Source organism: Phaenicophaeus curvirostris, chromosome 9 (assembly GCF_032191515.1).
Source record: "Phaenicophaeus curvirostris isolate KB17595 chromosome 9, BPBGC_Pcur_1.0, whole genome shotgun sequence".
Classification (NCBI taxonomy): domain Eukaryota; kingdom Metazoa; phylum Chordata; class Aves; order Cuculiformes; family Cuculidae; genus Phaenicophaeus; species Phaenicophaeus curvirostris.
This window is the reverse complement of record NC_091400.1, coordinates 26,762,152-26,788,583: the sequence shown is the minus strand read 5'-3', so window position 1 is coordinate 26,788,583 and position 26,432 is coordinate 26,762,152. Positions and strand designations below refer to the sequence as shown.

At 39.8% G+C, this 26,432-nt stretch overlaps 1 protein-coding gene across 9 annotated transcripts; it reads left to right on the top strand.

The window, feature by feature from the left end:
- Window positions 1–734: 734 nt before the first annotated feature.
- OPN4 (opsin 4) lies at window positions 735–26,432 on the top strand. Of its 9 annotated transcripts, XM_069863503.1 has the most exons (12): window positions 740–1,005; window positions 1,096–1,216; window positions 7,869–8,011; window positions 9,915–10,048; window positions 11,573–11,776; window positions 13,631–13,802; window positions 14,667–14,831; window positions 17,959–18,066; window positions 19,199–19,379; window positions 22,563–22,715; window positions 24,033–24,101; window positions 25,581–26,432. In XM_069863503.1, the coding sequence occupies exons 2-12, from the start codon at window positions 1,190–1,192 to the stop codon at window positions 25,770–25,772; spliced, it is 1,548 nt and encodes a 515-aa protein (XP_069719604.1). In that variant the 5' UTR covers window positions 740–1,005; window positions 1,096–1,189; the 3' UTR covers window positions 25,773–26,432. The 9 variants fall into 9 exon arrangements, 8 of the variants coding, with proteins under 8 accessions (XP_069719609.1, XP_069719608.1, XP_069719604.1 ...); XR_011337951.1 differs by lacking the exon at window positions 25,581–26,432 and adding an exon at window positions 24,453–24,590 and having other exon boundaries at window positions 736–1,216; window positions 24,033–24,276; XM_069863506.1 differs by lacking the exon at window positions 1,096–1,216 and having other exon boundaries at window positions 740–951.

The following is a 26,432-nucleotide window of genomic DNA, read 5'->3' as shown; positions in this document are numbered from 1 at the left end:
TGCCTCTGCTACTACCACAACCTTCTCAAAATCCTTTCTAGAAACAGTTTGCGCCATCCATTTTTATTACCGTGTGCAATGAAGCTAATAGCTTGATTTAGGGTCATTTTGACAGTGGGTGGAAGGCCTGAACTCTGCGATGTTCAGGCTGCAGTATCTGCTAGCACAGCTTTTTCACACTCTGTGACTAATTCTCTGTTGCAATTACACTTCACTCTAACAAACACAGTAATGGGCCTTCAACTGGGAATACAGCAATTCCCATCTCTTTGCACAGGACAATATAAAGGAAGATTTGTGCAAGAATCTGCTCATGTACGCCCTAACTAAACAAAACTGAAAAAGAAAGCAGGCAGCCCTTGAAACAAGTGGGTATTTGCTATTCTCTGCCTGAAGTATTTGTGTGTTTTTATTTTTTTTACTGAAGAGTGGAAAAGGATGATGTCAGAGGGTTTTATCCCTCTTTCTTTGTTTATTTTTAGAAGTGGACCAACAAATAACCATGACCTAAATTCTACAAGACAGAAGTGCACACAAGCACATTGTTAAATATCAGAATCTATTTGCGTTCAGACAGTTTCAGCAGAACTGTACACATGCATCTTCTTTAAAAGCAGGGTACAAAAAACAACCTCCAATACAATGAAAATTAATAGCAAATTCTAATATTTAAGACAGATAGTAAAGTCAACCTTTTAACTTCATCTTCATACAGTGATAATGAGAACACAGAATTAAAATTCAGACATATATCTGTCAAGGGCCAAAAAAGATAACAGCACTTTTAAGAGAGAATCAGTTTTATACTGTCATTAAAGTGGAGCTGAGATCTGGATGGAACAAGCTTCAAACTGGGCATGTGCAGACCCTGCCATCTCCTGTATTTAAATGGAAGCCACTGCTGCTGCCCTTTGCTGAGCTGAGGATGGAGTGAAGCAACCTGGAGCTCTGGTGAGATCTCACATTATTCCAGAGAATCTGACAATCTGCTTTACACCCACAAAGGTAAACTGTCTGACTTAAATTCAGAGGAAAGCTGTTCTTTCATTGTAATTGCTTAGATTTCGTTCACCTGAATAATCCACCTGTTCAGAGGGGGGGTCTCTTGTCCCTCTGGGGACTCAACCGCACCAGCACTGTGGAGTCCTTCAATGCATGGAATGATTCAGAAGCCAACGCCTACACACTGATGGACCTGCTTCATAGAGCCCCAACTGTAAGTGTTTTCTGTCATTAAAAGCAGCAGCAAGTAATTCTGCTGGCAAAACTGGCATTTATAGAACTGTGAATGGACATTTAAGATGCATGTACACATTTAATGCTGTAATTTAATAATGAACAAAAAAAAGCTTCTTTTAAAGCTTCTTTTTATTCCTCTGACTCTTTATTTACTGTGGAAAGGACTGTAAGAGCAGTGTTTTTCAGCAGTTACATGGGCAAAAGACAGGGAGGAATGTCTAATGGCAGAGTACCCCACGAATGTTGCAAAGTATCAAAACAATAGGTTCTTTGCTTTAAACAGCTGCTTAGCTGTTCAAACGCAATGCATTCTTGTACTGCTATTCAAGATGGAAATCCCTGTCATTTCTGTAATAGTTCGGAATGCAGTGGAGTGCTTATGTAAATGTTAAAGTGTTGTTATTTGCAGTTACCCAAGAAAGCTGTTCAGAAGGTTTTCCCAGGTAAGTTCTACCAAAGCTCTTTCTCAGTTGTTAAATACTAACCCAAAAGAAAACTTCTTTCGGAGCGCGAAGGTGAGAATCCATTGTGGTGACACTTCAGGATGGAATTTCTTTGGGCACACTAAAACTATTGTCCATCCTACCCCACAAGCCCAAACCAAAGGAGTCCCAAGTCCTCTTCCCACTTTTGTATCACAGTATACAATTAGGACTACAAAGTTTTGTTTGTCTGCTGTTTATAGAAATTCCTGTTTAAAAGTAAAGAAAAAAAAAATGACCCAAGCTAATTTTAAGGCTTTCAAAATCTGAAATTCAATTTAAAATCATGATATGGCCACACCAGGTATTTTGGCATGGCCCACATAGCACAGCAGACGCTCAAAAATTGTGTGCAAGTTTCAAGCACTCCAAAAGTTTTTCTGCACATAGGATGTTGGTTCTGCACATAGGATCCTAGTTTCTAACCAAGGACCAGTAAATATTTTATTATTTGCTTAGTAAAAATGCAGTCCACTTATTTCTTTTAAATAAAATCGGGATATGCGCAGTGTATTACAGGAAAATAAACAAAGCTGAGCCAAGGCGCTTACAAAACTAAATTAGACGGATAACATATGAAAGAGGATAGTAGAACATAGCAGGGAGGGAGAAGGGGGACTGGAGAGTGCATGGCAAAAGGAAAAAGGATGCTGGGGACAGAGTGATTTACACTGGAAAATTAAAAATGGATTTTTCCTTATTCTGCTGAAGGAGGTAATTAGCTAACCCTTTACTCTCCCTAGGTGGAGTGACTGTATTTTCAAACTTCTTGCACTTTAATTTGACACAAAGATTGGTTTAAAAGAGTTTCAGGACTGAAAGCAATATGCGCTGCTTGTGGTTGAGATTAAATCCGCCAGGCAGGATACAAAATCTGCTATCAAAATTGCTCAACAGGACAAACATCATCTATGGAAAGCCCCGCTGCCTACTGGAAAGAGGGCTTAGCAGTTGCCGTCACCCTGCTGAAACCATAATTGTGGTGGGATTACACTCCTCTTTGTGCTGCCTGTCATCATAGCACAAGTGCCCACAGAGGCAAACTCAGAAATCAGAGCAAGGAACTGTGAAGTGCTACCAGTTGTCTGAGGCCTCTTGCAGGTACGCAGGACAAACACTGCACCCAAACCCCTAAGAAATTACAGTCTTTCTGTTCTGACAATTATTCTAAACTCTATGATCTGTTGTGTAAAAGGCCTCACGACACCACTGGCCATGTAAGTCACACTGTGTAAATAAGTGGCTTTGTTACCTGTGTTTGTAGGAAAATAAAGAACAAAGAAACTTGATACATTGCCAAAGTCAATGTGGGATTGTTGAAACCCTGGAATGGCCTTACAAGGATTTCTTTTTCCCCTACAAGAAGAAACTAAATATTGCTTTGTAATCTTGCTATTGGGAGAATGTGAGGAATGGGCTATATCAAATATGACCTATTCTCTGTACAACTATGTGCAAGCATGACCTTGTTTCTGTCATTATTGCTGTCAGCTTTAGTAGGACTGCAGTAATCAACATCTCCAAGTGAACAGTAATTAGGTGAGTTTGATATCTGATTTGGACTTCCTTCTAACCTGGGCAAATCACTTAGGAATCATGGTATGGTTTTGTCCTGGACTGGAAAGAAATTCCTTTATCCTTTTAAGTCTCTTTAGACCAGTGTCTTACAGGGTCTTGACAAATTCCAAGGTGAAATACAAACTCTACTTTACGCTGATGTTCTCTGTGGCTGATTCACTTTTACCTTTTCTCTGTTTGCACCAAGCCTTAGCAGAAAGACCTGTGCACTGCTCTCTTCCCAAAGAAGCAGGCTGGTTCTCAGCACTGGCCCTCCTGGAAGAATTCTGCCTCCCTTATAACCAGTGGTAGCAGTAGTCCATAAATACAGAATTACAAGGCTCCGTGTTGTGCTGCAGCCTCCATGGACAAGGCCAGAACAACAAGGATTGAGACTTAATTATCTATCAAACATTTCCTTTTCTCCAAATACAATATGCATCTCAAGTTTGTAAGTCTCAGTCAAATTTACTGAATAATAACTGAAAACATTGTCGGTTCCAGCTTAGCTGTTTGTTGCAGGTAGTAGACAAGCTTTCCTGTGGGAAGAACAACAAGCATTTTAAGGAGGCAGACTGCATTAAAGCAGCTAAGTCATGGATGCCCCATCCCTGGAGGTGTTCAAGGACAAGTTTGATGAGGCTTTGACCAATCTGATCCACTGGGAGGTGTCCCTGCTCATGGCAGGGTGTTGGAACTGGATGATCTTTAAGGTCCCTTCCAACCCAAACCATTCTATAATTCTATGATTCCATAAACCTGCTGGACAGAAATATACTAACATAGAGCAGCTTCCTAACTTCTTTCCCCTTGACTATATTAAGGCAAATGAGAGTAGGTCTTAGAAAAGGATTACATCAATGTACAGAGGATAAAAATATCCTCCACTAAGATTATCCTTAAACCGTATTTTATGGTACAAACCAACTGCTAAGACTCTATAGAGAAAATGAAATTCCTACATCGCTGTTCATTATGCACGTTTTGCAGCTCCGTGAAACACCCAGGCACGGATAAAGACAGGCTAATGTTCTATTAGGAATACTAGTGAAATCACCATGGCACTTCCCAAGTTCCTTACCACACCAGAATTATCTATCAGATTCCACAAAACAATAGTGTAATTTAATAAGAAAGCATAAATTACATGTCTATGAGAGATTGCAAACACACGTTCTAGCACAAGGCCAAGCAATATTACAAAACTGCTTTTAAGGTTGACTAAAATGTCATCCTTGGCTAGAAGATACATTCTCCAGCCAGCCCTTGGCACTTAGTGTAAAGGAATTTTGTTACTTTACAGTTACTACCTTGACTTCCTTCACAGCTTCTATCACTATTCTGTTCCCTTGCTTGAGGAACGTGCAATATTTGTCGACTGTCAGAAGCTGGTACTTCCCAATGAACTGTTTCCTACAAAGTTAATATTGAACTCAACCACCCACAGCATTGCAGGCCTGCGGGGATACTGGCACCCAGTGGTCCAGAGTCTCTGCCACAAGCACCTTTTATTTTTTGACTCAGGAAAGCCGTAGTCCATTGTCTACCAACTGAAAAATGTCCAGCCTTTTGGCTTCCAGTTCAAGTTCTTTGTGCATTTGGTGACGTTTCGAATCATATTATGTTAAATAAACTGTGTTATTTAGAGAAATAATGAAGTGCTGGGTTTGCCTGTTAGTTTTTCTTATCATCTTCATTACGAGGTGTTTATAGATAGAAGGCTGAACAGGAAAACATGCAAAGCAACAACACTGTGTTATCAATGGAATTTAAATAGCTGTTCAGAGTATTCTGAAAGGACAGTTGATACAGTGGGAACTGCAAGAGTGGGATTTTGATTCTCCTCTGCCAACCAAGTACTCATACCATGGGGTGACAACAGAAGACAGAGACTAAGCACGGCTAATCTGCTGGAAAGACTGAATAGGAAAAAGCTTTGGGAATTGTCTGATTTCTTGATTATCCCGCTGACCTGATTTCCTCAAGCACTTTTTTTCTCCCTCTCTTGTCTTTTGACGTACAATTCCCTTAGAAGATCTAGAGCTGAAGTTGATATAGGCAGGCGTTTTCATTTCCTAGTAAGGAAGCTGTATGTAGGCAATTTTGATGAATTTTATGTGCCTAGGCCTGATCTAATGCCTTGTCAACTAGCACTTTTCTTTGACTTAAAGAAGCTTTACATCAGCCTTGTATTTCTAATAAAATCAGTGAAATTACTTTAATAATTGAGTTTTTCCTCCTAGAGAACAGCCAGAGTGGTAAAAATCCCATGCCTGCAGGAAGTACACACTAAAATGTAAATTTATTCCTCTTTGCCACAGACCTTTTCTTTGCCCATACATTTAGAATTATTTAAGTCCTATCGCTGCACCAATATAAATATTATTGCTTTATTTTTTCACATTTGACATTCTTATTGACCTCAAACTTGTTAATTCCTGAATAAGTAATTTTAGTCTTCTGTCCTTTAAATAACCTTTCTTCTCCTGTGATTCCTCTATGTATTTCCATTTACCTTTTAAACTTTTCCGTCTTCAATCTTCCACAAATTTAATTCAAATTAAAGCCACTTTAATCTGTTCTTTCTAGCCAAAACAAGCTCCTTTAGTTTAGTCATTTCTGTTACCTTGATCCAGTTCTGATTAAATGGATAGCTACAGGGAAAAACATCAGAAATCTCCATTCCATTAATAATCATCATTAACTCCCTGTAAGACAGCGGTTAAAAACTGTTCTAGCCACAAGGCTACGGAATAAAAGGAAATCCCAAACCAATGAACACCTGATCTCATTTATTTAAAATAATTTTATCTCAGACTCTCCCTCTCCAGTTGCTATTAGTATGGGATTTTTTGTTGTTTTATGGGCAATGTGTTAAGCACAGCAATTTCTACCTAGGCAAGACGCCCATCAATGTTGATGTCGTGACGCCAATTTAACACTTTGCTGCAGGAAGCTGAACAATAGATGTCATGCTACTGTCATTCAGTTAGTGTGTTAACATTTTGCTCCAATTATAACAGCCAGAGATATATTTTCTCTCTCCAAGACCAGAGTTTTTGTCTAGCATTTCATTGCTGGTAATGTGGAAACACAGGGAGTGCACTCTAGTCACTGAGGATTGCTGCAGGCACATCTTTTGCACACGAGTGAAGAAAGTCTCTTCCAGAATTCCAGACGCTCCTGGGGTTCACCTCTTGCTGATGGCACACTGGTTTTCAATACACACTGTCTCTGACAACTTCAGCCCAATTTCACAGATATATTCAGAAATAATGTCTGTCTTTATTCTCTGAAAATACCCATTTCCTTTGATAGCTGGGTGTTGTCAAAGGCATTTCTGAGTCGCGCACTATAGTGAATGCCAGCGACTAACATGATGGTAGCACAAAATGGGGAACATGGTATCTACCTCTGCAAGCTTTTCTCCTAGCAACCTTCCTTTTCCTGGGAAGGAATGACTGCCATTCCAGAGCAAGTGCCATCCTTGGTGAGAAAAGCCAGGCTATGAAGAAGAGCCAGGATCTGTCCGTGCACATGCGTGAAGACAGGGCTTGGTATTTTTCATGCCTACGTTAGCTGGTCGGAGCTGATGCCAAGACATGTTTAGGACAGTGGTAGTTGCACAGAAGTCGAGGTGTAAGTCTCCTTGTTTGACCTTATATCAAAAGGCAGCTTTGGACAGCTGTTCTTCTCTCCTCTTTAATTTCTATCAGGTCATCCTGCTTTCCAGGTGCAGTCGTATTGTTTGCTTCATTACTAATCTGGGGTTACTTGGCCTAAAATGTCTGTGGCTCCTAATACTTAACTAAAAAAAAAATCTTAAAATTATTATTTAAAATGCTGCAGTCTCCAGACTTGGCTACTAAATTTTACTATACGTTAAGACACAAACGCTTTCATCAAGTGCTTTGTCACGTACTTCACAGACAGCAAAATACCTTCATTCAGTGCAGAGGGAAAACAGAATTGGTATGGAAACCAAGCATAACATATAAAGGATTTGTGGAGGTTTTTTTCTGATATTTAATTTAATTTTCAAATGACTCTTGTTCAATGCTGTCAGGCTTCTGGGAACCACACCTTGAGAGCAGCTTGCAATTCATCATTATTCAGTGGAAGAAAAGAAATAGCCTTATTATTGAAGGCATAAATGCACATTTATCCATAGAAGATCTTTTCTACTCACTTAAGAGAAGTCTAGCCAGTGATGTCAGAGGACAACAGAAATCATATTTCACAGGTACAGAAACCTCTCTGAAATGAAAACTACAGAAATCTTACTTGTAGGTAAATACTGCCTCACTTGATGTCAGACGCAATAAAAATGTTCCCATCTTTTCTCCCCTTTTCTCCTCTATATCCTTATCTTTCTTTTGGGAGAGACTAGATTGTTTTTCTTCACTAAAATTCTAAATTAACAGTTAAAGAATGGCAACAACAGTAAATGTAATTTGAAAATGGCTTATTCCAACTACTTTTGCTTGCTGTCATCTTGCATTCTTGACCATTTCCTCTTCTAGAGAAGCGCATGGCAGCTGATTCAGTGAAGTCTGACAATACACCTATGACCTCTTGTTTACTCCACAGAAGATGACAATGCAAGATGTTCCTGGTGCCTTTCCTACAGTGGATGTCCCAGACCATGCCCATTATACAATCGGAGTGGTCATTCTTATAGTGGGGATCACAGGAACTCTGGGTAATTTCCTGGTCATCTACGCTTTCTGCAGGTATCTTTCTTTTGGATGCTTTTTTCAGTACTCAGATATATGAACTTTAACAGTATCTTGACTGTTCTCTGCAAATGCAGCACAGGTGTACTATCAGACTCCTATGCAGACACAGTAAAATGCACCAAGAGACATTCCTGTAGGCAAAAGAAAGTGGCAACCTGCCATTTTCCTCTGACTTCTTCCCATTAACCACAGCCGTAGCAAAACTGTTAGCAAAATTGCAAAGAATTACAGCTATGACAAGCAACAGAAAAGCAGCCAAAGCAAAAACCTTCCAGTGATGTTTTTTTCTGCTGGCTGATCTGTGTCTGCACTGGCCTGATGGGAAGTTTTGCACCCATGTTTCCCACATATCTTCTCTACTTTAGATGTTTCCTTCCTCCGACTACTTGTTACTCGGTTTCTTTCCCCCTTCTGATCCTTACTTGCCATGTCTCTTGTTCTCACATTTTCTAACACTTGGCTTATTTTAACTAAAGCCACATTCCAACTGTTATATCCAAAGGAAATTACATCCCTGATGACAATGTGGTATTTTCACCAATCCTGTTTCTGTTTTGTTACACCGGGGCAGAGCATGGGCATGATGTACAGGCTAGTTAAGCTTCTACTTCATGACTGGTCTTTAGGCACTACATAATCAACCAAAATAATAGCAGTTATATGATAATTTGCCTGTCTTAATGTAAATTAACTGAGTGTGGATTGAAAACAGGCTGGGTCTCCAGCCTATTATTTCTGTGGTGCATTAAACGATAGGTTTCAGTATGTGCATGCAGAGTGGATATCAACACTTAAGCATGAATGACATGGCCTTAAGAGCAGAAAAGGTGTTGGCATGCAGACCAGATAAATGAGGATGAAGTACATGAGCTAGCTTAGCTCTTTGACTGGTCCCATACAGGAAATCCAGTCCTGGCAGTTGCAGTTCCTCTGGAGCACACAGCTTGTCTTCATTTGAAGTTGTTATGAAGACAGAAAGGGATACTGATAGCAAGGTATTAAGTACATCAATAGAAAACACAGCAGATGCCTACAAAGCAGTCTCGAGTAATAGCAAATAGTACCTGAAACAGAAAGAGGTTTGGCAACTTTGCAGACTACCGAAGAAATACAAGCTGCCCATAAGCATCTTTTAATAACACCTCCTTGCTCCTAAATTGATAGACTGGGTACAGTAGTCCTAGTGATTGATTCTGGATCAGTGCAAAGGACTGATCATTTATTCTGGCGTTTTTCAACTGTGTCTAAGACTGGAAGTCTGAGAAAGGAGCTGAAAAGTTACACCAAGCCCCAAACTGAGGAACTCTCAATTTAAAGAGTACACATAAAACTATACCCTTTAAAATGCTGTACTATAATACTACAAACGACATATCCGGGCAAGATACACTGAAGGCCTGCTATTCCTCTTATTAAAGTCAGTGTCTGGGCCAGTAAATGAGTGTCATAGAGAAGAACTGATGTAAATCAAAATACTTGATATGGTACATAGTGAGTTTGCTTAATCCTTGTATTTGGAAGTCACATCTTATCAGCAGTGGAAAACACGCTCCCTTCCCCCTGCTTAACACGACCCAGATCCAGCAAATCCATAGAGCACGTCAACTTTAATTTCCTGTTAATCATGGACATGAAGCGCACTGGGTCAGAATACTTAAAGAACAGCATGATTTACCCCCCTCATTGAACCGGTTATTGAAACAACCCTCTAAAGTGCACAGGGGTTTAAAACGGAGGCTTGCCTATATTCTCTTGTGAGGGAAACGAGCAGTGCTCTGCTCCAGCTTGCTATGCAGTGTGCCTGGGTATTTATGGAGCTGCCAAGGCTCACAGGAAAGAGTTACAGCATGATTAACAGTGCAGCAGTGCTCAGCATCGTTCCTTCTGGTCTTTGTAGGAGTAGGAGCCTCCAGACTCCAGCCAATGTGTTCATCATCAATTTAGCTATTAGTGACTTCCTGATGTCCATTACACAGTCTCCAGTTTTTTTCACCAACAGCCTCCACAAACGCTGGATCTTTGGTGAGAAAGGTTTGTATATGTTCTTTCTAAGATATTACTTAGTACGTTCTTACCACATTGGCAGCTGATCTACTATTTCCCTATCCTCAGACACCCTTGCAATGTTGAGAACATTTCTCATCCATGTTTCAATGTTGACACGAGTGCTCCTTTGAACACTTTTGTCTGTGTACATGAAATACATTTCCACGGTGGAGAGGAAAATTACATATATGAGATAGATACAAAGGCAACACTGGCAATGTAAGGCACAGGACTAGTCTTGTTACCAGTACTCTTCCCAAGTCAACTCGTAACTTTGTTGTTGGCAGAGTCCTGTGACAAAGAAGAATCACCCCCCAATACAGCAGCTTAAAAGCTCTAGCAAAGACCTTCCGGGACAGTCTAGGACAGGGTGCACCTCACCTCTTGTAACTGTGCATGGGCTGGAGAAGAGGAAGCTGAAGAGGGAACTCATCACTCTCTGCAGCTCCCTGAAAGGAAGTTGTAGCAAAGTGGGTGTTGGTTTCTTCTCCCAAGTAACAAGTGATAAGATGAGAGGAAATGGCCTCAAGTTGCACCAGGGTTTAGATGGGGTATTAGGAAAAAATTCTTTACTGAGAAAGTGATGAAGCATTGAAACAGGCTGTCAAGGAAAGTGGTGGAATTACCATGCCGGGAGGTGTTAAAAAATGTATAGAGGTATGGTTTAGTAGGCATGGTGGAGTTGGGCTGACAGCTGGACTTGGTGATCTTAGAGGTCTTTTCCAATCTAAATGATTCTGTGATTCTAAATAACCTGCTTGGAACTTGAACCTGGGGCAAGAATGCCTGGCAAAAGTGAGTTTTCACTACAGAAATATTAGCATTTCTTGTGCAGTAAGAAAATGTAAAGTGAAGGTGCTTTCACTCTTCCTGCGTAAGTGTAGTCCTTGCCTCCTGAATGGGTATTGACAGAATGAAGGTCAAAGAAGTAGTGTTGCTATTTAGATCTCTAATAAGCACATTTTTTTTACTTCCATGAAGTGTTCAATTGCATCCATGTTAAAACAGAAAAACAAAACAAACCCCTGCTTTTCAACATTAAGTTGTTTGAATAATTAAAATCACTCATTAATATATTCATAGTCTGCATATTTACTTCAGTTATGCTGACCTTGATATATAAATGGCTCCATAACATCAAAGTAGCTATAACTGGCAAAACAGCTGTTTCTATGGGAGCTGCAGTAAAACTGGAGTTAAAGAAGATATTAATGACTGATGAAACGATCCTACTAGAAACACCAGGAATCAATGAGTGAAAGTATGTTAAGTATCACTGTCTCTAGCAATTAGAGCAAACAAAATCGTTGACGTTTATCTCCATGGATAATGTAATTAGCAAGGAAGACAGCAGCTTTGAAATAGCATTACAGCTGCAGGAAAACTGAAGTTCCACTGCTTTACATATTCAGAAGACATTAGTTCATAAGAAACACACTTGAACTCCCCAGAAATTAATTAGCATGGGTAAATTAATTTCACTGCTACTTCTGTCATCTTCATTGAAAGGCTGTGAGCTGTATGCCTTCTGCGGAGCTCTTTTTGGCATTACATCTATGATCACTTTGATGGTGATTGCCTTGGACAGATATTTTGTCATCACAAAACCTCTGGCTTCTGTTGGAGTGACATCTAAGAAGAAGGCCCTAATAATCCTGGTAGGAGTCTGGCTGTACTCCTTGGCTTGGAGCCTCCCACCCTTCTTTGGATGGAGTAAGTGAAATGGAATAAGTTTTTTCCTCCTCATAGCATTGGATTAAAGACTGGTTACAGGTTTAGAAGAGAGGTGGAGTAATGGCTTATGTATTAGGCTTGAATAAATCAATTTGAAGAAAATTGATAGAATACATATTGAAACTGAAGATCTCTAATCAAAAGAAAATAAAAATCCAGTGTGCATTACAGCGTATTATGTGACAACGGTGCTTTTCCTTAAGCACATTACTGACTGAATAAGGAACAGTAGATAAAAATCAAGGCCACAATCTATGAAGGATATGCCTGCCTACTATTATCCCACGCCTACTTTTGTTGAGCCAAACTCAATACTATAAAAGTGAAATATATGTATTTGTGGGGGTTTTCTGATCGCTTTTTTTCCTCCCCAAAGGTGCTGTGTCACATAGCTGTGCAAATTGAAATGTCTTTATTCGTATAAAAGAGAAGTACAGTCTGAGTGTTTTATGCAGATCCATCTTCAACCATGTTCTATATGGGCAAATTGCATAGGCGTTGGCCACATTCCCTACTCAGCAGTTGGTATCTTCAGCAAGGCTTCCAATTAAGAGGGCATTTAGTAACAACTAACTAAATAATTTGCTTTTGTAAATAGGAATTTTGCACCTGCAAATTGGGACAAACATACAGCACCTTGAATTTGTCACGTGAGAGTTTCTGTTATTCTTCCTCAGCTGAAGCCACCTCATTACCATTAATTTGTTTCCTATGAGTCACTGGTTTCAGTCACTAAGTTAAAATGAAATCATTGTTCAAAACCCCAACCCATTATTGTGCTCCCTAATTCCAGAAGACAGCATGTCAGCTCAGCTGAAGTGAGAATACAGCAATGTTTCATTTTCCCAAAGGATGCTACAACCAACTCAGTTACTGAGTGGGATTTCAGCAGGTTTTTGTTATCGTCTTGTTACTGTCATTCTGGTCCCCCGTAAACATGAAGCGTGTTTAAGCAGGGACACTGCAATAATGGGAGAAGCAACTTTCAGTTGAATGAGGAGCTTAGATTCTTAATTGAAGAAGGTGGAATAATTGCTTGAAGAGTGTTATCTTCTAATTAGATTCTAGTAGTATCCACAGTACTACCTCTCCTGTGGTAAACAGATGCAGCTGAGCACACCTGGTGCAATATTTTTAACAGTTCAAGAGAAAACATCACTGAAATACAAAGATAAAAAGACACTGCTGCTGACAATTTCTTTACTTAACAGTTTGACACAGTTCCTTTAAGGAGATGGTATTTTATTTCAGGCAGAACATTATGTATGTATGATTTTTATTTTTTTTACTCATACCCAGCTTTACTTCACGACACAATTAATTTGATCTGCACAAGACATCTCTCTCCTTTGCACAGTACATATCTCTTATCTGCATAAGCTTAAAAAAAAGTGGTAGCTGTAGCAGTTTCGTTTTATTCCTTGGAAAGCAAGCAATTTTTCAGGAAATGGAGATATTTAAAAATACTACAGGATTTTTCAAGAAATGGAGATATTTAAAAATACTACAGGTCTGATCCAAGATCCCTGAAGTATCTGGAGAGCTGGCCTTTAACTCTGTTGAGCTTTAAACAATATTCAAGAACTGAAACAAAATCATTCAGCTTTCCAATCTGAAGCCTTAGACTGCTAAACATTTAAATACAATCCAGCAACAGAGTAAAGGAGAATAAAAAGAGGCGCTTTAAATGAAGGATTGTGTATCTTTTTAAGCTCTTCACACACATTCTGCCCCCAAGAGAGTAGGACTAAATCACACATTATTCTGAGTATCTTCCTCTAACTTGTGCACTCAGAATATAAACCCCTTCATGGCTTCTGCCTTTCTTTCCAGGTGCGTATGTTCCCGAGGGTCTGCTGACTTCCTGCTCCTGGGACTACATGACTTTCACACCATCAGTCCGTGCCTACACGATGCTGCTTTTCTGCTTTGTCTTTTTCATTCCTTTAATTGCTATCATATACAGCTACGTTTTTATATTTCAGGCTGTCAAGAAGGCCAACAGGTCAGTAGCCAACAGTTTTTATCTTTCTGTTTAAGTGGCTGCTTATTTTCTTAAAAGAAAAGCTAAAAGGAGAAAACTGGGAAGCTTTTCACTTTTAATTTGTATGCATGACCAAGGAAACTAAACAAGAATTCTGTCAATAGCCAACACGGTAAGAGGCATGATCCTCAGAATTCATGGGCCATTCCTGAATTCAAACCAGAGCTGTTCAGTGAATCATCTAATGATGCAGAAAAGGGTAGGACTAGCAGCGAGAGAAATCTGAAGGATGATACAGAAATGAACCAACCAAAAGAAATACTAAAGGGACACCAGACACCCCTAATGACAGTGTATCAATTACTATTTCACAGAAATATAAATGGAATTGAACTCCAAATGCCATGTTTGAAAAGGGTGAAAAAAAGTAAAGCATTTAATGGAAATAAAATCCACAGCTGTAAAACTAAAGGCCAATGCCTGCCTCTACATTTGTGATCTCTAGCTGCCTTTCCTGTAAGTACCAGCCGATCTCCTCACGTAGCTAGGAAGTACAGAGACTGAGGTACCAAAATCAGACCAGGGAAACAAAAACTTGTCTATCTGTATTTCACATAGAGTTGTTTGATTGCCTTGAATACCTGCTTTATGTGGAAATTTTGCTGGTACAGGACTCTATACTTCACTGAAGCACAGGTGAATTTTGCCATTAATTGGTGCAAGAAAGTGCATTGAATTGTGAAGGAATGGTCACATACATACACTAACACATTAAATGTGACTTTTAGTATACACTAACGTAACTGTAATTGTTGCCCCATTTTATGAAGGTATTTACTCAATGTCCTACCTCCTTTTTTGCTGTTATATGTTTATTTCCTGTAGGTCTATTCAGACATTTGGATGCAAACATGGAAATAAAGAGTTCCAGAAACAGTATCAGAGGATGAAAAATGAGTGGAAGATGGCCAAAATTGCTCTGATTGTCATCTTGCTTTATGTCATTTCCTGGTCACCATACTCTGTCGTTGCTCTAGTAGCTTTTGCTGGGTAATTATGAATGTATCAGCAAAGGAATATTCAGTGAAATCAAAAGGTGTGAAATTGTAAAAGACAGATGGAAGTCAAAGCTACCTGTCAGATTTAATGCCTGAAGTGCATCCAAAACATTTACATATTTAGGAGTGACATTTAAAAAATGAGCACATGCTGACTGTGATATTTTCTTAGTTTGGCTTTTAAAAAGAAAAAGGAAAGGAAAACAGGAGGGTTATTACTGGCAACATAACACGACTGTGTTGATGATTCCTGAATGCAGATACTCTATGCCAGGATATTTGAACTAGCTGAACTTTATTTAGCACTAAAATGCTAAATAAGGGGCCCAAAAAGATCCACCCAGGGTTGATTCTCTTTTCCTTCTCCGCTTCTTTCACTTACAAAAGACTACTCATTTTCTTGTGATACAAACTGTGGCAAGTCCTTACATGCATAAGCAAGGTCAAAATTAGTACATACTTGCATTGGGTTGGTTTTTGATGCTGGATACAAAAAAAAGATGTAAATAGAAATCATCTAAGCATGTTCCTCCTCTCTTTAATTGCCAGCATTTTACACAGCAACTTCAACAAAAGCAAGATAGTGGTAGTACAGTATCTGTACACAGCTTGAGACCAGACTATGGTTGATACAATCCAGGTACAAGTAACAGACTGGGAGTCTGGATGCCTTGGCTCTGTGTGGCTATTTCTCCCATTTTAACACATGAATTTTCCTGTGCTTCCATTTATCCTTTGTAAAATGGATGCGATTACCTGTTTTAGAGAGTTGTCACCAGCAAATCCTATAGTGGAAGAATCCTATGAGAGTACAAACCACTTACATTTGTATTTTTCAGGTCAGCAGTAAAAAGTAGGTGTCCCTAAAATTGACACACAGGATAAATTTACTTATGATGGAGCATTTTTGAGAGGCAGGAGTGATTGCTCTTAGACACCTAAGGGGGAGGTCACTACAGAGTCTCCTCTCAAACACAGCTTAGGAAGGCAGCTTCCTAAACATAGCACGCCTGAAATCTCGGGCTTAAGAAGAACAAGAGCTAAGAGGAGAGGTTTCTCTCCCCTTGTCTCCAAAGGGGCAATTCCAAGCAGCTGCAAACTTTTTCTCTATGAAGATAAACAGGTTCCTCACTCAGAAATGTGAATCCTTAGGGTGTATGCCAAGCGGTTTCCTGTCACAAGACAATGTGGGTACTAGGCACCCACCACTGATGACAGGTGACCAGCTACAGGCAAAGGAGGAGCAAGGAGACAAAGAGACACAGCAAAGCTAAATTGCAGCACTACTTGCTTGAGAATACCTAAAAAAAAATATATATATTAGGAGATGCTCTAAACAAAGCATTTTAGCTATTTAGAACTGTCACGCTGTCCCATAGTACTCAGCATCTACTTTAGGATGACTAAGAGTCTGCTGAACTTGACTTCTACTCATGTCTCGCACTGACAAAAATCTGAACAAATGGACAATTTTATCACTCTGCCATATGTGACAAGGGAGCATTCACAAACTTTCCTTATGAAGAGCAACACAGCTTCATTCAGCTGTTTCTCCATTTCCGAACTACACCTTTTAGGCAATCCTACTGGGATGTTTCAGAGATTAACAGGCCAAGGCTGGACGCCTTCTGTGGATTTGTGTTACAGTGAACTCAGATAAAATCACTCCATGCCACACATGGCAGGCCGGCCTGGAGTCTGTGGCTATAGCCTTGGACTAAACACAACTCATCCAACAGAGCAAAAACATACAGAAAATGAAGGAAGAACCTTAGTTCCTTTAGAAAATATTTTGAATTGGGAATACTGAGTTAGCACACAGTCATGCTCCCTAACATTATTGGTCTACAGGTTGTGTTTTCTGGGAGTGGTTAGCTTAAACAAAAGCCTTTGTCACTGTGTGTTTCTCTTAGCGGAACTCCCCATCAGTCTTACCAAAGCACGCACTCTCTCACCTCAGAGTCAAAAACTCCATTCCAGCAAGGTCATAATATTGTGTGTCCTCCAGACCCTGCAAAAAATTACACCTCTAACCAATGCTTTAAAAGTATGATTAGGAGAAACCATGTTAAAAAATGCATATGGAGAACATGCCTGTTTGACAATTCTTATCAGAGAAAAGGCTTAAATTAGAGGTGAAACAGCATCTCAATGTTCAGGCAGCTGCCCAAATGATTCTTGTGTCAGCACTGGCAAACCATTTCTGCCTCATCACAGAGCATAAATATTCCCATAGTATGATGATAAATTTATTCACCAGGAAGCTGCCACATACTTACACAATCCCCCTCACTATTTGTTTGAAAAACTCATATGAGATACCTTATTCTGAGAGAGGAGTGAGAGGAAAATCTTGTTTCCCCCATATTATAGGAATACAAGGCTAATTGAAAGATGGAGCTTAGACTGTCTTCTCAGGAAGAAGAGCAGTGATAAAGAAGGGATATTACCCTGGGAAGGAAGGACTGACTTACTAGGGATATGAAGGAAGGGGTCTTCATAGAGCAGGTCCATGGAGAATGTGTCTGGTAGGAACTGCCTATGAAATGTTATCCTTTAGTGTCACATCACCTGCATATACGCATGGCCATAGTAACACAAGTGTAACACATGATACATGAAAATACTTCCCTTTCATTGTTTAGTTCAGAAAAATACTTCATTTTTTTTACTTCAGATCAGGCAAAAGATAAAGTTCAAACAGGAAAACTGAGTTACTAGTTCTCTTTCTCTTTTGCACACCTATTTAGTGACATACTACTCAGCAACTATATGTGCTGAGTTTGCAACAGAAAGATATTATGATGAAAGTACACTCCCGTACCCAAGGTTGACTTTGTCCCCAAGGTAAATAACAGGGGAATTGCCACCATCCTGAGTCACAGTAGCAAAATGCTGCAAGAGAAGCCCTAAGAAGACCATGTTTCTCTGATGTGCAATTGGGCTGGTGTTGCTCTTTACAGGCAATGGATGTAAAATTTATTTTCCCACTGTCTGGGTAGAGAACTGGCCCTTTTACACTCTCTGGTATGCTAATAAAGCATTGTCTTGTCAATGTATAACTGCATAGACTAAATAGAACTCAGTACTAAACATATAACGCATTTGCATTACTCTAGGTATGCCCACATCCTAACACCCTTCATGAACTCCATACCGGCTGTGATTGCCAAAGCTTCTGTCATCCATAATCCCATCATTTATGCCATCACCCACCCTAAATACAGGTAAGTTCACTCTTATAAGGTATGTTTACTACAGCAAAGAAAATCAGACAGTAACTTTGTCACTTTTAGGATCAGTACCTGAACTCTGCTTCACCTGCTCATTTTATCTCTGCAAGACAGCCTATCACTCCCCAAGAAAACTTCTCAAAGCCATAAATATCAGTGGAATTTGCACTTGGAACAAATTACTATGCAGATGGGAGTTAGAGATGTTTATGGATACTGATCTGTACTTGCAGATTACATGATAAAAGATAGAGACTTTCCTAACTCAAAGGAAAGGACCATAATTTTTTTAACTATCTTCATGAGAGCTGCAGACATTTATCACTCCAGCAAATAACAGTTTGTGAGAGGCCAGGCCAGCAAGAGATGCAATTCAGGAAGTCAACCCACCTCTTCCCTATTTTGTGCATCTTCCCCATCTGTCTTCAAACTTCCATGTTTCAGGTAGTATTCCTTCTGAGTTGTAACATCTAGGGTCATTCGGGCATCAAGCTCAGATGCAGGCTGTGAGATCTGAAGGGTGGCAGCAAAAGCATATAGATAACTGCTGTTTCACCTCTTACCAAGACCTACTAGGGAACTGGATGGAGAAGAGGTGGAACATCTAAGTGGGGAAGGCTAGGAGGAAGAGGAAAAGACTTTCCTTGTTTCAGATGAGGAAAGAAATACTGTAATATAGCCACACACTTTGTACAACTCTGGATACCAGGCAAACAGATGTGTAAGAGGAAGATGGAATAGCTGCTTAGAGGGAGATTAAAGTAATTCATTATGTCGTCCTTCTGCAAGGTTCAGTTTAAAGGGACAGAATTTTATTTTTGCCCTGATTAATCTGAAAGCAGATAAAACATCACTTTAGTAGCTCCCTTCAGTTTGAATAGTTATACTTTAATGCTCCTATTTCTGCCAAGCAATAAATTTGAGTTCTGCAGAATACTAAGTAAGCCATCTTGCGGGGTGATTGTACAAGAGATACTGAATATCTCAAAAAAACCTCTTCTTGTACCCAGTAATTTTCCAGTCCACACAGCATTGGTTCATTTCTCTGAATAAATGCATTGTTTATGATGACTGAATTTCTGTGCCAACAGAAAAGATCTGACTGATTCTCCCTCTCATCCATTAGAGCAGCCATTGCAACATATGTTCCTTGCCTTGGATTCCTGCTGAGAGTTTCTCCTGAAGACTCGCGGTCTTTCAGCAGTTATCCCTCCTCCAGACGAGCAACTGTAACCAGCCAGTCTTCTGAGATAAGTGGGCTGCCAAAAGGAAAAAGGCGACTGTCTTCTCTCTCCGACAGTGAATCAGTAAGGGAGACACTTCCCATACATCCATTTTTAATTGCAAAGTAATTAATTTTCATATAGCATCCTTCAAAGTGGTAGATTCCTTAAAAGAAATGCATTATGGTGCTCATTACAAGAGCTCCAAAGAAAGCAGAGGGAGAAAGCAAAGTGAAAGACACAAGGATGAAGAGTAAGAGCAGATTGTAGATGTTTGTATTCTTGATGGTTTGTAACACTGAAGGAAGAGTGGAAAGATGGCACAACAGGAATTTCAGAAAGTAAGGAAAGCTTAGATTCAGAGCGCCCTTGAACGTCTGATCTTACTTCTACATCTGCTTGTCCAACCACACATTTGGAGTCAGGACACACAGAAAAAGAAACTGCTAGCCATTAAATAGTTCTCTAGTGAAAGCAAGGTTGCAGTGAAACAGCCAATGCTTTCTGTAAGTGTAGTAGGCTGCACTTGGGAAAATATTCATCACCAGATTTATACAAATCAGTAAATCTATTACAGAATCATTCTCACAAAAGAACTCAACAGCTTGCTGCTGCCAGTCTAAGTGAAACCAAATGTTTTGCACAGCAACTGGAAACAGGGCAAATACTTGGCGCCCCAGGCTCTCCCTTGCAACCCAAAGGTTCATTGCTAAGTAACTAAGCACACGAGTTTGTTCTTTGCAATTGTTTTAAATGAAATTTCCATCTACATTAAAAGCTATCATTTTCTCAGTGATTCTTTTTTGTAGTCAAGATAATTGCTGTAACCAGACAAGCACTGAATTCTGACCGTTGTAAAAACAACAGTAACATTTCAGTTTCTTTGCACTCTATATTCTTTTGACTTTCTGGTCCAATCAAAATGAAATTCTTCTGGCTGGTAGCCACCATTCAGGTGAAATTCTTTAAAATGGGCTAATAAAAAAAAGAAACAGTTCTATACTGTATCTTATGGATTGTGAATCCCAATTCTTAAAAACAAACCCAAGAGAGCCATACAATCATAGAATCATAGAATGGTTTGAGTTGGAAGGGACCTTGAAGATCATCCAGTTCCAACGCTATGGAGTTTCGTATTACTATCAGTGCCAGGGAAGGGGAACCATATAAACACTTCAACAACTCTTTCTCCTTAGGAGAGAAACTTCTAATACTTGAGGCAAAACAGTGGAATAGAGAACGAAAATTATCCAAAGTAAAATATTCCAATCAATTGGCATGCTTCAGTCTGGAATTTTCTGCAAGCCTTGAGTAAGTCTGGATCTTGTTCAGAACAACGATAAGAGCTGAGACTTCCTGACAAGAATATGCATGTCCCTTAACTATTTGGTTTGAACATAGACCACTCTGATTTATTAGTAAGTAATGTCACTTAGCTAAATTACAAAGCAGAAAGAAGGTCTCAAGTTTAAAACAAATAAAGACAATTGCTTTGATGCTTGCTGTAATAAATTTTGGAATTTTTTGCACCGTATGTGGCTCAACTAAGCTTTAAGATTCCGAGACATACACTCACAATGCAAAAAGGCAGTACATAGGCTGCCATGTATTTTATGTCAAGCCTGGTCATCCAACTATAAGCTGATAATTTACCTTTATGCATTTCCTTTTGTACTTCTGTGGATGCAAAGATATTTTGCGCCTTAGAAAATCCTAAAGAACCAGTTTACAGTCAGTTCTTTGCAATGAAAAGAAGCCAAGCTCCAGAACAGATGCTCAGAAAACAAATGTTGCTTCCGTTTCAAAATTCAATCAAGTGGGATTGTACGTGCTAACAATCTCTGTGCAGGGAATGGGAAGCACAGTACACATTTTTTAAAATGTGAAGATCCAGAAAATAACCCAGCCCAACTTCTTGCACTTCAGCAAGAAAAATACATGTTTATATTGTCCTTCTGGATATTTTGTTAAGGTCTTCTGAAAAATCGTCCATGGAGGCATTTCAGTCTGGGGACACTTCTGTGGACTCATCTTCATTGTTGTTTCCCCAGTAGCTAGAAAGCCGCTTCTGAAAATACAATCTTGATCTTCACTATTCCAAATTAAATTAACTTTTCCTTCCCCTTCTTGTCTTCTCTTTACCACTCCCCACAGTTACACAGAAGAAAAATGATTCCAATTCTCCTTAGAGCAATCAATCTGTTACGTATTAAAATTCTGGTATAGCATCACCCAGTTGGGATTTTCTTGACCGTAACATACTCGTCAGGCCAATTTCTCCAGCTCCGTTAAAGTCCATGTTTTTCTTCACCACTTATTTTTATTTTCTTCTCTGGTGAAAGTTTATCAACATACCGATAACAGAATGTATCAAACACTGAAAGCATCACTAATTGCTCTGAGTACTTTCAGGGAATTCTATGCTCTCATTGATGAAAGCTACATCCAAAGCACATTGATTGCTTATGAAAAAACCTTGCTGCAAGTAAAAACTTTAAGAAAGTCTATAGCACTCCTCCAATGTTCCTCCTTTTTAAGGCAAGGTATGTGTCAAAGAGAAACCAGGCTAGTTTGCCATAACCTGCTCAACACAAACCCATTAGCTGTTTCATTAGTTTATTATGATCTATGGAATTTTGTGATTCTTCATCATCATAGTGAAAAGACTGACAGAGTGAGGCAAAGGAACAGAGGTTTTGACTTGTAGAAAATTCTGGTGGGTTGGAGTTTGTATTTTTGTTTTGTTTTGTTTTCCCATTAACTGGAACAAAGTTTTAAAAATTAGGGATCCTTCATGGCAAAAAAAATATTTCTAAAGCAATGATTCTGCAGTCCCCAGGTTATTTCCTTCTATTTATTCCTGCTTCCACCCTAGACATTTTGGAAACTTTGGCCCTAGTTGCTCCAAACACCTATTTAGGCTTCCTAAGTGGGTAGCACTAGAGAAACACTGTCTCCTCAGGGCCACCAGAGAGGTTTCAAAATAGATTATTATGAAACATTATTTTGTTTGCAATTTTGCAGCGCATCCCATGGAGGAAAGAAGAAAAAGTAAGCCAAAATTTAAACTGAGCAGACTTGATAGTTTTGCTTGTACTTCTTGTAAGCAAAGACTTCATGAAGTCATGCATGGCATAACTTTTGCAAAATGTCTTTCATACAACGTCTCTTTTGCAATTTCTGTCTAGTTAAAGCTGACTCCTATGGAGCAAACTGGATGAAAGTCTAAGGAAAACAGAGTGATTGGTTTTGCTGTATTCATTTTAGGGCTATACTGACACAGAAACCGATACCCCCACTATGTTCTCCAGACTTGCGAGCAGGCAGATTTCCTATGAAACGGTCAAAGACACAACTCAAACTAATGACATAAGAGCCAAACCTAAACAGAAGAGCTACGACTCTGGGAATTGTGAGAAGGTAATTGACTGTGTAACATCTGAATTCTCTGACAACTGGTAGGTTAAAAAATGTGCACATTTTACCATAAAGACTCATGAGGGTTCCTGCCAAGAAGATGACAATAACGTATGAGTCAACACAACAAGTAACGAATGACTTCTAGACTCTAAAAGGTTGTCAACTTTTTATTTCCACCCTGGTTCATTATTCAGCTGTCATTCTTGCATTTGTGACAACCAATGGTGCCGTTTCAGTGAACTTAGCTTCTGAATGTTACGTTGCCTTGTGCATGGTTTTAAGTGTGCATTCAGCAAAATTTATATGTAATTGCCCAAATTACAAGGTCAATCCTCTGTTGTCTCACCATTTGCTCTCAATTCACAGAATCATAGAATGTCCCGAGTTGGAAGGGACACACCAGGATCACTGAGTCCAACTCCTGCCCCTGCATAGGACAACCCCAACATTCACACTGTGCATGTTGTCCACATGTTTCTTGAACATTGTCAGGTTTGGCACTGTAAATGCTTCCCTAGGGAAGCTGCTCCAGTGCTCCACCACCTTCTGGATGGAGAACCTTTTCCTAATACTCAGCTTAAACCTCCCCTGGTGCATCTTCCTACCATTCCTTTGGGTCTTATCACTGGTTTTCAGAGAGAGGAGATCAGCACCTGCTTCTCCTTCTTTCTTTTGTGAGGAAGCTGTAGACCACAATGAGGTCTCCCCTCAGTCTCCTCCAGGCTGAACAGACCAAGTAACTTTAGACACTCCTCATACAGCTTCCCCTCTAAATCCTCCACCAACTTTGTGGCCTCCTCTGGACATTTTTTATCATCATAATCATTTTTATGCTGAGGCACCCAAAACTGCACACAGCACTTGAGGTAGGGCTGTACCAGTGTGGAGTAGAGTGGGACAATCACCTTACTCAACTGACTGGCAATGCAGTGCTTGTGGCACCCCAGGACACAGCTGACCCTCTTGGCTGCCAGGGCACCCTTCTGGCTCACGTTCAACTTGCCGTCGACCAGAAGCCCCAGATCTCTTTCCACAGGGCTGCTCTCCAGCCTGTCACTCCCCAGTCTGTTTGTGTATGCAGGGTTGCAGTGTCCCAGGTGCAAAACCCGACACTTGCTATTGTTAAACTTCATGTGATTAATGACACATATGGTGAGAGGTAAAAAACAAGGTGCTCTTTAGCATATCACTACTTTTCAGTCAGTTATCTGCTGTCCTCCTTTTTTCTTTTTCCTGTACTTGGCATTTCATGTATGTAAAATACTGAGACATACCTACACGTCATTTATGTCTTTCTTATCTCTGTTCATTTTTCAGACAGCTGTAGACATTGATGACATATCCATGGTGGAATTGAATGCTACAGAGCACACTGCTACGCTTAGTGTAAGAATTATTATAATATTTGGCATGGGTCTAATTAACCAAGGGAACCAAAACTCATGACAATCCCAATTTCTGAGCACAAGTAAAGGGTTTTTTTGAGATGCAAAAATCACACAATACTCCCAGCAGAATACAGAAAACATGATCCCAAAGGGTGGATCATTGCTGAAACTAAGTAGAAGGAGAGCATGTATAGAATCATAGAATCATAGAATCACCAGGTTGGAAGAGACCCACCGGATCATCCAGTCCAACCATTCCTATCAAACACTAAACCATGCCCCTCAGCACCTCATCCACCCGTGCCTTAAACACCTCCAGGGAAGGTGAATCAACCACCTTCCTGGGCAGCCTGTTCCAGTGCCAGTATACTATGGGGTTCTCCTTAGAGTCCAGCTTCTTCAAGGAACTTGAAGATTTTCTTGAATTCAGTAGGTCCCCTGATGACCTTAATGGAGCACAAAAGCATTACTTTTGTGCCATCTTAATATGAATATACACTGTAAGCTGGGACAGCCATTTCAATGGCAGCCACAGTCTTGTAGCAAGTACTGCTGTACAAAGTGACATTGTTAACCATACAATATTCTCTGTTTTGGGCAGCAAACATCTAAAACATGCAACTTGGAGGAAATCAAGGTAAGGTCTTGAAACACATCTTATCACCTATTCAGTAAGATGGTGTGCTAGTGTCTATTTCTGCTTCCTTGTAACAAAGCTAGAGCATATCGGTAAAGCCTTTTTGACATCTGCCACAAGTGAGTCAACTTGCCATAATTCTTGATAGACAGAGAAATAAGAGAAAAGAGCAGGTAGGAGAAAACTGTTTTATATTTGCAGTATTAACCCCAAAGTAATATAAGCATCTTATATTATCTCTTTATTGTTAGTAGTGATCCTGTGATCTATTGCTAGCCTCATCCTAACACTCTAATTTTTTGGTTCTGTGCGAGTGACAACTAACACCACTATTGTCAAAACCTGCTAATTGATCTTTCCCTCAATCCCTCTTTTCACTTAATTCTCTAGTTTGCTTCTGCCTTCAAACTATATAGGCTGTTGTCACTTTATTTTACATCACCTCCTGCCCCATTGAATCTAAACAGTCTCTCTTATGGAGGGACACCTTACTTCAATGACTTCATAGACTGCCTGAGCTTACAGCACTTTTGTTCATAGTCCAACATGCTGCCATTAGCCTGGTCTTTCTTCAGAGTAGGCCAGCTCTTAAGTAGCTCTTAAGTCTGTGCTTTAGTAAACCAATTTGTTTAACAGTTTTTTTCTCATGACATTAATGAAATATTCAAAAAAATGTGTAGATCTACTTTTTCCTCCATCCTTTAAGTTTGGTTTTGAGTTGGTCATGGGGATCAGCAAAGTGCTTATTTAGATATATGCCACATTTTCACAGGTGATGCAGTTTGATCTTCTTGCAGATGTTTGTGCTTTCCATTTCTCTTAAACCCTTCTATCCTTTAGAAAGGCGAGAGCCTGAATGGTATTGGTCAAAGAAAAGGAGAGTCTCACCACAGACCATCTGCAGCCCAGATTCCCAGCATTACAGTAACATACAGCAATGCTCAAGGAGTAGAGCTGCCTTCTGGATACAACTCTGGCTTCCTGTACCCCAAGATCAACAGCCACAAGCAGACCAAAAAGTCCAGCAGCTGAATGATGCAAGCTAAAATGTCACCTTAGCCAATACCTCAGGAACAACTATGGACCAGCTGAATCCAGAATACCTTCCTTCATTGTTCTGAAATGCTCCTATGAAGACACAACACAAGACAAGCAGGGACAAAAGCAAGGGGAGTAATCTTTTCAGCATCAGAACTCTATCTAGTGGTTCCCTTCCTGATCTGAGTCACCTTGTAATTTTATTGTCTCCTCTTTATGCAGCTCACGAAAAAATTTCTTCCCCTTGGATTTTACTATGCTCAGGTATATTCCACCACTGCATGGATCCTACCTACAAGCCTCCGAGGATTAACTGGAGAGGAAAGGGAACTGTGAGATTAAAAATGTGTTTGTTCACTTAGTGTGGTTTAACTCCAAAGATATTACAGAACTAAACTGGAGGGATTTGGGGAAAAACATACATTGCTTCCTGAACACGGTTTCTTCATTATAGTGAAATTCCTCAACCAAATGAAAATTTAGTCACGCAGTCAGCGCTCCTTTCTCTCATTCATGATGCACTTTCCCTCCTGTTCTTCTGCACATGAGCAGTAATTTCAAGTCTCAGATCTTTAATTTCTGAGGTTCTGGGGGAGAGAAAGTAATAACACTGAGGATGAGGCTATGGTCCTTTTCATACTTAGCCTCTTTTTC